At 42.1% G+C, this 11,103-nt stretch overlaps 2 protein-coding genes across 2 annotated transcripts; one reads left to right on the top strand and one right to left on the bottom strand.

Moving 5' to 3' along the window:
• The first annotated feature begins 1,539 nt into the window (after window positions 1-1,539).
• On the top strand, window positions 1,540-6,344 carry ppp2r2d (protein phosphatase 2, regulatory subunit B, delta). The gene is made up of 10 exons (XM_053436550.1): window positions 1,540-1,695; window positions 1,929-2,003; window positions 2,505-2,602; window positions 2,739-2,904; window positions 3,004-3,116; window positions 3,202-3,379; window positions 3,490-3,654; window positions 3,811-3,980; window positions 4,416-4,507; window positions 4,614-6,344. Exons 1-10 carry the CDS (start codon window positions 1,689-1,691, stop codon window positions 4,891-4,893), a joined length of 1,344 nt encoding a protein of 447 aa, XP_053292525.1. The 5' UTR covers window positions 1,540-1,688; the 3' UTR covers window positions 4,894-6,344.
• Window positions 6,345-6,412: 68 nt separating this feature from the next.
• bnip4 (BCL2 interacting protein 4) lies at window positions 6,413-10,271 on the bottom strand. Its single transcript, XM_053436557.1, has 6 exons — window positions 10,113-10,271; window positions 9,295-9,466; window positions 9,090-9,150; window positions 8,323-8,429; window positions 7,909-8,058; window positions 6,413-6,984 (listed from the first exon to the last, which is right to left on the bottom strand). Exons 1-6 carry the CDS (start codon window positions 10,153-10,155, stop codon window positions 6,942-6,944), a joined length of 576 nt encoding a protein of 191 aa, XP_053292532.1. The 5' UTR covers window positions 10,156-10,271; the 3' UTR covers window positions 6,413-6,941.
• Window positions 10,272-11,103: the final 832 nt, after the last annotated feature.

Genomic DNA, 11,103 nt, shown 5'->3' with positions numbered 1-11,103 from the left:
ATAGATAGATAGATAGATAGATAGATAGATAGATAGATAGATAGATGTGTACATACATATTAAAGGGACAAAACACATTACATTCAATCTCAATTACAAGAGGTCTCAGATGACCAATGAATAAGTGATTTTATATGCAGGACCTTCCTCTTATAGACCTGTACAGGATATAAGGTGAAAGAGATGAATTGCTGTAGAAGTCTTACTCCTTACATGTCAAAGTCCAAACTCTGAAACTAAATAGTTATATTTGAACTTGTATACGATACTTGTGATGAATCAGACTTTATAGACAAATTGACGAAATAGGTAGAAACTAAAACAAGCATCTGGCAGTACTGTGAAATATCCAAAAGGAAATAGTAACAATCCCTTATATAATCCCATTTTGGAATGGTACAATAGAGAATGTGCCCTGGAGTTTATTCCTTAACCCGGAATCATTTTTGTTTAGATTAATTCATAGTTTCTACCCTGTACGATCTTTCCATAGAATATATAAACAAAATATAAAATCCAACTGTTCTTTTTGTTAAAATTCTGATGAAAAGGTCTCACATTTGTTCTGGAACTGTTCTCAAACAGAAAAGTTTGGGTCAGACATGCTTGGCTTGTTCCAAACCTTCTTCATTAAACATTTTTCTTATAGCTTTAAAGGAAGAGTTCACCCGGGAATTTAGATGCACTCAGTATCTTCTCACCACTCTGCCGATGGAGGAGTTGGTAAAGTGTTTGAGTCCATAAAACACTTTAGGAGTTTCAGGGGTGAGTGTCTCCAATGTTTTCTTTAGACATGACATTTACATATGTGTTATATCTTTTGTGATGTATCTTATGTTTTGGATTCTGTCTTTAAACTGTGATCTCAGCCGGAAGTACCGCTTGTTTCTAACAGAAGAGCAGCACACAGTGAACATGAGCCAACGACACATATAACAATAATGAGCTTCTTCGCTCTATCCACTAGATGTCACCCTACGACCACACAAAACAAAGCTTGGGTGCCTCTATATTTTAAAGGGGTTAAGACTCACTTCACGTCCAATAGCCACAATAACAAACAATTTTTTTTAAATACTAAATAAAGTTCGATCAAGCCTGTAAATTGTAGTAAACATAAGTTCATCCCTACACAGACCTCATCAGTCATCCATATGATACAGATCCCATGTATGACACTTAACTGACCTGTAAACACGAGAAAAACAGGAGGTTCCAATACATGTGTGTTTTTGTTTGTCCTGGATTTATTGTGTTACAGCTGTTATGCCCGCATCCAGATGTGTCACATGTGCCACCACCACCACCACCCCCCATCAGAGCACAGCTGGACTGACTCTAACCAGGCTAAACATGTCGGGTGTTTTGTTTTAAACACGTGAAGCAGCGGAGTTAAAAGGTGAAAACGGGACGAACAGGCGCTGGATGCAGATCCGATGAGACGATGCTCGGGAGGATGGAGGCAGCAGCCAGGATGTGGCATGTGGGCATGACGTCATCTCTCCATGTACCGTGCGCCATTTTGGAAGCAAAAAAAAAAAAAAAAAATCACGGATAATTTCCGTGGTCCCTGACAGATCCGAGTCCTCACACTGATTGTGGATGCTATCTGTCCCCCTCCGCGGAGAGCTGCGCTGTGCGATCGGGCCGTGGGACGCTGTGTTCAGCCAGAGCTGCTAAATGAAGCAATGGCGGGTAAGCTGCTTTGTGAAGGGGGAGAGGGGAGAAGAAGGATCCACCTCACTTGGTGTGTGTGATGGCCCTGAACACTGCAAGTTAGCCTAGCCGCGAGCTAGCGCTGGAGAGCTAACGGTGCTAGTTGTCAAACTGTGTGTCGCTGTCGGTGGGGGGGGGGGGTCGCTGCCTCCACCGAGCGAAGCCGGACCCGCGCGCCCCCGACCTGACGCTGTGCTCTCTCTCCTCCACAGGGGTTGCAGGAGGTAACGATTTCCAGTGGTGTTTCTCTCAAGTGAAAGGAGCGATAGATGAAGATGTTGCGGAAGGTACGTGGCTAACGCTAGCTTGGCGGCTAAGGGGGGGGGGGGGGGCTACATCGCTGGGGCAAGCTAGCTAGATGGTGATGGTGATGCTGTGTGCGCTTCACATGAGATGCACGTCAGCTGGATGCTCGGGTGTGATTGTGTACGAGTGCATGTGTCGTGAGTGTGTTTGTGGATCGGCTGCACAAAACGCCCTTTCCCCCCCACCCTGTTAGTGCATGCACCGCTAGCAAGCACTGTATGCTAGCTGGCGGCTAAGCTATTAAAGGGGAGCGACCGTGTCCATGACGTCAATGTGCTGCGTCCATAAATTGTCAGAGTGACATCATGCGTGTTTTCATTCATTCACACATGAAATGGTGTGTCTGTGTGTTGTGTGTTGTGTGTGTGTGTGTTGTGTGTTGTGCTTGTCACGTTGCCCCTGATATGAAAATGAATTAGCTGGATTCAGCATCATGGAGGAAGCTGAGCTGTTGGGTCTGACTCATGTGTGTCCATTTCCAGCTGACATTATCTCTACAGTGGAGTTCAACTACTCTGGGGAGCTGCTCGCGACCGGAGACAAAGGAGGCAGAGTAGTGATATTTCAACATGAACAGGAGGTGAGATCCCACACGTCACACACACACACACACACACACACAGAGGCGCCTTCATGTCACTAGTCACGTCCTGACTCGTGTGTTTGCAGCCATGATGTTTACACTTTGTTGTTGTCCATGTGTTTCCTTCTTTCAGTCCAAGAATCGTCCGCACCTGCGCGGGGAGTACAACGTCTATAGCACTTTTCAGAGTCACGAGCCAGAATTTGACTACTTGAAAAGTTTAGAAATCGAGGAAAAGATTAATAAAATTAGATGGCTACCCCAACAGAACGCTGCTCACTTTCTACTTTCGACAAATGGTAGGAGTTCGATTGTTCTCTTGATGTGATATCAGAGTTTCAAAACTTCTCTCTATCACAATCTTTAACCTGTCAAATTCCCAACTTTGCTCCTGTCAGATAAAACTATCAAATTGTGGAAAATAAGTGAAAGAGATAAACGGGCAGAAGGTTACAACCTGAAAGATGAAGATGGACGACTCAGAGACCCCTTTAGAATCTCCTCCTTACGGGTACGTGACCTCTCTTGCACATGAACATGGCTTTTAGAGGGTTTTATAAAATCTCGTCCTAACGGTGCGTGTTCCTTGTTTCCAGGTACCAGTGCTGATGCCAATGGATCTCATGGTAGAAGCAAGCCCACGGAGGATCTTTGCAAATGCGCACACCTATCACATTAATTCCATTTCTGTAAATAGTGATCATGAAACGTACCTCTCCGCAGACGACCTAAGAATAAATCTATGGCACTTGGAAATCACAGACAGAAGTTTTAGTATCCTTTTCCCTCTCCAGAGAGGAGACAGTAGATATGTTGTCCGTAGGTCTTTGCACTGTGTCGTGGTGAAGCCTAAACCTGGAAGTTCCTTAACAGCGTGTTCCCAGATATTGTAGACATCAAGCCTGCCAACATGGAGGAGCTGACAGAAGTAATCACGGCTGCTGAGTGCCATCCAAACCAATGCAATGTTTTTGTGTACAGCAGTAGCAAAGGCACCATTCGCCTGTGTGACATGCGAGCGGCGGCCCTCTGCGACCGGCACTCAAAGTGTGAGTAGCTCAACTGGGACACTGCCGGGTTTAATCAATTAACTATTTGATTGGTGGTAAAGCAATTTGTTTTAGGATTGCATTCAAATTTGCTTATCTCCATCCTGAGGATTTATTTGAAATTAACATTTGGTTTGTTTTGTTTTTCTTCTGAAGTCTTTGAGGAGCCAGAGGATCCGAGCAGCCGGTCCTTTTTCTCTGAGATCATCTCCTCCATCTCGGACGTGAAGTTCAGTCACAGCGGACGCTACATGATGACACGTGACTACCTCTCCGTCAAAGTGTGGGACCTCAACATGGAGAACCGGCCAGTGGAGACGTATCAGGTGCATAGACATTTTTGTCCAGTGACTTTCAAATGCAACTATTACCTAACTGAAGTGACAACTGTATCTTATATAAGTTGAAAAGTACTAAATGGTTGTTTTAACAGTGTCATTTTGTATACATGTGTGTTTTCACCAAATAACACAATAGTGTCTGTTGTGTTGCTGTGTAGCTGTACCTGTTAATGTTTTTTCCGGATTTCAAATATATTTGAATTCACATTTATGAAATGAAAAAGTAAAGATCGGAAATAAATATGATCCAATTGATGAATGACATGCACGCTCCTAGTGATTCACAAAAATAGTCGCCTCAGGTGTGTTTGCTTAATCTAAGAGCAGTTGTGTTAAACCAGAGCATTTCCTGTGTTTGTGTGTGTCTATATATTTAGTGATTTTAAGACCTAAGGCTCAAGTCCTTTTGTTTTCTTTCAGGTCCATGAATACCTTCGCAGTAAGCTCTGCTCCTTGTATGAAAACGACTGCATCTTCGACAAGTTTGAGTGCTGCTGGAACGGCAGTGACAGGTCCGTGCTCTTGTTTTTCCCTCACTAGGACGTTTATGATACATCTGATATATGGCACTTTTAAAGCATGTCCTGATAATCAGTGTCCTTCTCTTTTGTCCCTCAGTGCCATCATGACCGGCTCCTACAACAATTTCTTCAGAATGTTCGACCGCAACACCCGGCGGGACATCACACTGGAGGCGTCCCGGGAGAGCAGCAAACCGCGGGCCACGCTCAAGCCCCGCAAAGTGTCCACCGGCGGCAAGAGGAAGAAGGATGAGATCAGCGTGGACAGCCTGGACTTCAACAAGAAGATCCTCCACACTGCCTGGCACCCCAAAGATAACGTGATAGCTGTGGCAGCCACCAACAACTTGTACATTTTCCAGGACAAAATCAACTAGAAGATTTGGGGCTCCCGAGGATAGGGCTTTTACCGTACCTGTGTAGTTAAGCCTACTACTTGTCTATCTGTATAAGAAGAAACAGCCTCGTTGTCCTCCTGGTGAAGAATTCGAAAGCACGTGTCTACTTTTTTTGCCACAGGAGGTTGATCCATAGGCCTGTTTTATTTCGAGTCTGAGCTTAGGTTGTTTTTGCCTTCGGCACCAGGGCAATCAACATGCCCCCCTGACCCAGAAAGCCCAATTCGGGTCTAATTGACGGAATGGCACTCCCTAGAGGTCAAACTCTTGAACTTTGGTGTTTGTGTTGACATTTTAAGCCTTCATTTCATGATTTAACAGCAGAACTCTCGGAAGCCCTTAAAATGACGTCTTGTCAGAGTTGTAACATCATTTCAAAGATTTCGGGCCCTCTGAAGCACGGATTAATGGCCAATAAGCCTAACTGTAACATTCCCCCATTGGTCATGTATTCAGGCCAAACTACTGGTGGAAGAGGCCCTGAATTTGGAAAGTGGACTTGTTTCTTTTCTTTCCCCCCCTCCCTCCTCTTACTTTACCCCCTCCCCTGTCAATACGGTGACATAATTTCACTCACTGTATCTACTCGAGTACACCTTGTCATCCACATAATAAAAGAAACTAAAACTACAGATGTGTTTTTAAATTTAGATGTATTAAAACATGTTTATTGCTTTGCATGTTTTTATGTTGTAGAGAGGTGGAAAAATGTTCAGTCAGTCAGACCACTGTCTTTTTATTATTTTTTGGAGCAGATCTCAAGAAAACTTGTGACGGAAATAGGACTTGGGGGGGGGCTGCCAGTTTCAGAACCACTGTTGGAGACAACCAATGACGAGTTTGTGTCGAGAGATTCCTTTTCTAGTTTTTGACCATGTGTTAGGATGCAGGCCGGAAACGTCATGGCACAAGATGGGGCCCAGGACAAAGGGAATCTGCAGCCTTAATACCTACTTCGATCAGTGACAGCTACAAGTTTATGTCCCCAAACGTTCTACAAACCTCATGTGCATTATTTGTAAATCCTATTTTATAGTTATGTCCTCATATACTGCTGCTATAGGTGGCTGTCTATGAAACACAGAGGAAAAATTGCACACCGTACAGTTTGTGACAGAGTGCCTCCGAATCATGTAATGAGTAGGAAAATTCAGACAGGCCTCATACATGTGCCCTTATTCATTTATTATTATTATTATTATTAGGGATGTCACCCAAAATTTGAGCCGCGTATTGCAAATGTGGATCTTATCTCCGTAGTTGTGAATGCCGAAATGAAAGTTGACCACACGATACATATACTGATGACATTAAAAACAAACACATAATAATGCATTGTCTTTGTCCATTGATTCCTAACATGGTGGCAATGTATTCACTTGTTTATTATTTTGACCAAAGTTCAATAAAATTTTAATTGTGTTCATCTGCATGGGATCCTCTCCTTTGACAAGTCAGTTCCATGTTGTGTGCGTAACAATCATCGGCGGCCACTGAGTACATGTGTTTCCTGCTTTTATTGTGGAGGTTGAACAAAATGGACCACAGTTGTGCGTAGAAAGTTAACATTTGATTTTCTGCAGTTTATACAGTCGCATGATTTGAGCAATCGATCAAAGCTCCGTCTCTCAATCTCTGAGCTAATAAAATAAAAAACATGTTTATCCACACCATAATCTGAAGATTAAAAAGTAAAAGTAAAATTCATCTTCAATGGAATTCTCATTGCAATAATAAACAATAGACGATGGCGAACAACATATATCAGTTCCCTAACTTTCAGATTTAAGGAGCAGGAAGCAGCAGTCGTCTCCAGGCAGGGACAAGGGACGACCAGCAAGCGGCAGATGATTGGTCAGTGTTGTGTTCAGGTGTCAGAAGCCACAGACAGCACAGACAGATCCTTTACTCTCCAGGGAGCCGCATGAGGCTCTCAAATCCCATGGCCACATCTCCCTAGATCTTCCAAAAGCTCCCGTTTTAAGGCATGCCAAGATTCTCACATCAAGGTGACACCACACTTCTACTTAGTAGGTGTTGTGGGAGGTTATACGCTTCCCAATGTATATCCTGAAAAGAGAAAGATAAACCGAGAATTAAATGGTGCTGAAAGTAGAATATACAAAAAAATAGGAGTTACATTTTAAAAGACACATGTATTACATCAGGAGGGTGTGTTTTCACCTGGTCTATATGTTGGTTTGTTTGTTTGTTAGCAAGATTACACAAAAACTACTGAATGGATTTCTATGAAACTTTGTGCGGGTATGAGACATGGGCCAAGAAAGAACCACATGCAATCTATCCGCACTTATTATAACATTTCGCGATGGGGTGTTTTATTTTAACAATTTCATCAATAATGCATGGATCTTAGAAAAAGATTTTTAGGGGAATGGTATCAATGCAATCTGTTGTGCATCCACATAAAAGTCCAGATCCAGCAGATTTAAACTGATGGGCCTTGGCTGAGGTATGGTGGTGTGTTTCTCTACAAATTACTGATGGTGCTCAGCAGACAGACAGCTCAATAGCCCTTGCTGCCCATGGCAACCTAACTAACAGTGCACCGTATCATGCTTAACCAAAGCAACTACTCTTTGATTTTATTGGTCAAAGAATTATTAATAGCACATTACAAAAGCCCATAGAAGTGATGTCACTCCAGCCAAATTCAAAACTCAAGACTAATCTATCACGGTACGAACAAATTGATGTGCCCTTTTAATACAGAGACACACACTGAACTAACACTAAATTATTCATGTTGCGTTGGTGCAATTAAAGGTGATTGGATTGATGATGTTTCCAAACAGCAAGAAAACAGGTCTATATTTCCATAGATGAATCAATTGTATGTGGCCCCATATTCAGGTTTTGAAGAGTTATTTAAGGATCTTCCTGCAGTTGCATCTAAAGATTACTATTAAGTGTTTTTAGAGTAAGAGCTACTGTAAAAGTTGCCCGAGTGAGCAATTAATTGCTGGTGCTTACCCGAGGCCAACAGCAAGTATGTGAGAAATGATTAATGAGGGAATGAAAAGCTTCAGAAAGTCAGCGGAGAGGATTCCTCCTTTCTTCATGACGCTGGTGTTCCTGATGCTGAGAGGGGTCGAGTGCTTAGTGTGCTTCAGCAGGAACTCCCTACAGAGGAGCACATTAATCTTTCATTGTTTTGAATTCATTAAAATTGACGAGTACAAGTTTAATGTCACACTGACACCTTTGCTCACACAGACATTTTAAATAATGTGAATCTAAATGATAAATCATGTGATAAAATAAATGGGCTCAAACATTTAATTAGCATTTGGTAATAACCCATTTTTGACTGAAATATTAGAATAATTACTCAATTATAAAATTATAAACATGCATTAATAAGAGTAAGCAAATTAGGGAACATACTTTGGTGGATTGTTCTCAGGTCGACTCGACCAGTCCCAGATCCAATCAGCGTTTTTCTTCATCAGATTCTCTACTTCCCGACTTGTTTCTTGGAAGTCTTCATCTGACTGTAAACACATCCAGCATCAAAATATATATAAAAATACTGTCGAGCTGTACAGAATCAAATTAACTAGTAATTAAAACAGACGGGCAACTAGAGTTGGATTCATATAGAAAGTTGTGGTTATAAAGTCCACTTTGTGAGCAGAGAATTATAAACAGCTAAACATTTTACAAATCAGAGCTTAATTATGTTTTATACCTCCTCACTATGCTTGCACAATGAAAAAGCATTACTTCAAAATATATACGTCTTAACTTATATTGAACTTCTATCTGAACACAGGGGAAAAGGTACGTTTAAGAAAAGCAAGGTAAAGGGCCAATATAAAAAGTTTATAAACAAATATAAAACTGAGATGTAATTTAAAAAATAAGTTTTAAAAAAACACATAAACACAGACATATATATATATCTCTTTAGCCCCCATGGTAGTCAGTTTAATAAGTTCTTTGTAAAGAGAGAAGCATAATGAGCTATTGCTTTAGCCTACACTATTTTATATATACATATTTATTTGTTTTTCTCCATGACTATTTTGCTTTGTACCAATTTGAATATGTGAACCAAAATCAACAGAATAAAAAGGCTCTTTATGAAAATCATATTGTGATAATTGCTGATATTGTTTAATCACCCAGTGCTAGTTCAGATATAACTCTACCTGTGAGCTGTTTCCCTCTGAGCCCCTCCACAGGACAAGTGGGGTCTGTGCTCTGAGTGGGCTGAGGAGAAGAAGAAGAAGAAGAAGAAGAACAAGAAGAACAAGAAGAAAACAACAACAAGTTAATAAAACTCTGGAACACCACTCATTTACCATCTGGATTACACAATGCACAAGGGACAAACAAGCAGATTTTCCCACAGACCTGTTGCACTTGGAGCTCCCCCTGGAGCTGCTCCTCCCCGACTCGTGTTGTGCGTCCAGCAGCATTTTCTCCACGTCACCCTCCAGGCTGGACGTGGGGATCTGCTCCTGACTTCCGTGATGACTCGTGCTTTGGGAAACGTTTCCACTGAAATTCAGCTCTACCCAGGAACCTACCCACCAAACACACAGTAAAACCAGTTGGTTGAGCAATGTCATACCACTGGGCTGTAAAACCTTGGAACAACACGCAGGCTACAGCTGAACAACAAACACTTCACTAGGCTGACCGACTGTTACCATTACTGCCAGTGTTTATCTTTATCTGATTCTATACTTTTTATATCTCTAGTCTTGTATTTTAAGATCTACTCTTGCACTGTTTCCCCTTTTTTCTGTGTCTAACACACAACTTTGTGTAGCTTCAGTTATTCATCCTTAAATCTGTATTTATATTTGACTTCACTCTGCCTCGGTTACTTGTGTCTTTTAATCACATTATACTTCAAATATTAGATATATTATAGTATATATTTGTCAATATGTATTATTATTATGCTCGTGTTTGAATCTATATATCTATCTAATAGCCGAGTAAATTAATTAATCTACTAACTATAACAACAACCTGTCCTTTAATAGTTTTGCCTCCACTTCTTATGAAGCAAATACAAATGTCAGCTTTCTCCTCTCGTTAGCTTTAAACCTCAGGCTTCTCTCACACAGCTAGCTTAGCATCGTCCACACAGCTGGCCCGTGGTGTGTTGTTTACATGCTAACGTTAGCATGGAGCCAGCTGAGCTACAGGCTGTTTCCTACCTTGTAAAGCCTCCTCGGACGACGCGTCCTTCGGGAGCGACATGGCGCAGGTGGGACGTGGCGGCTCCGCACTGTCTGCGTAGCTTTCTCTTCGTGAACTGTGGCGAAACCTGCGCGAAGCCGCTGGAAGAGCCGACGGCCACAATAACAATGACGCAATGGCGTGTTTACCTGCGAGGTGATTGGCTGAGAGAGAGGAGGGCAAGACCGAGCGCGTGTCCGTGAGCCCGGGGCGCGGGAGGGAGCACGGGACGCACTTCCGCCCTAAACGTCAATACATGTGACGTCACCTCAGTTAGGGTTAGGGTTGGTAAATGTGGCTTTTTGATAAAATCCCCTTCTTTTACCCTTTACCTTATATATCATAGCAGATCCACATACATGTCTGCAGAGGGCGGTCATAACATTCACAAATTTCCCTCAGGATCAATAAAGTATCTATCCATCCATCCATCCATCCATCTATCCATCTATCAATATGTCTATCTCCAGTGTTGTGCAGGTTCACTACTCTCATGAACAAGTTCAAAGTTCAGTTCATACAAGTAAACATGAATAGTTCACGTTCATAGTTCACCATTTAAATTCTGAACTAGTTCATATTTCAGTTCATTTCATAGTAACACTATGAAATGAACATGACAGTGAGAATGAAAGACTTAACTTGTTAGAGGAAACCTTATCCATCACTACCCCTTGCCTTTACTGTCGGAATGTTTATCAGACACTGTGTAAAAATCCCTCAGATAATAATAAGGTGCATCGGATCTCGGATGTAGTTGCTGAGTCTGCGTCTCTGCTTTCTCTTGCCATCTGTATATGAGACCGAGAGATGTTGTGTTGCAGGTATGGCCTGCCCCTTTAAGGAAAGTTTGTAGTGTGTGACGTAGTGCACCTGGGTATTCTGGGAAAAGACGCTAAAAGTGTGTTTATAAGGAGAAGTGACGGAGCACCTGGAGGTGATGCGAGTGTTGCTCCTGCTGTATATCCG

The sequence above is a fragment of the Pleuronectes platessa genome, chromosome 12 (genome assembly GCF_947347685.1).
Source record: "Pleuronectes platessa chromosome 12, fPlePla1.1, whole genome shotgun sequence".
NCBI lineage: Eukaryota > Metazoa > Chordata > Actinopteri > Pleuronectiformes > Pleuronectidae > Pleuronectes > Pleuronectes platessa.
Note: the sequence above shows the minus strand (reverse complement) of the source record. Positions and strands in the feature narration are given on the sequence as shown.

Excerpts from the sequence above, each read along its gene's own strand:
- ppp2r2d (XM_053436550.1), top strand. Across the intron at positions 3,981-4,415 it reads GGCCAGTGGAGACGTATCAG|GTCCATGAATACCTTCGCAG; the intron begins GTGCATAGACAT and ends GTTTTCTTTCAG. Across the intron at positions 4,508-4,613 it reads TGCTGGAACGGCAGTGACAG|TGCCATCATGACCGGCTCCT; the intron begins GTCCGTGCTCTT and ends TTTGTCCCTCAG.
- bnip4 (XM_053436557.1), bottom strand. The coding sequence starts at position 10,155 with ATGTCGCTCCCGAAGGACGCGTCGTCCGAGGAGGCTTTACAAG. Across the intron at positions 8,430-9,089 it reads CAGAGGGAAACAGCTCACAG|TCAGATGAAGACTTCCAAGA; the intron begins GTAGAGTTATAT and ends ATGTGTTTACAG. Across the intron at positions 8,059-8,322 it reads CCTGAGAACAATCCACCAAA|GGAGTTCCTGCTGAAGCACA; the intron begins GTATGTTCCCTA and ends GCTCCTCTGTAG.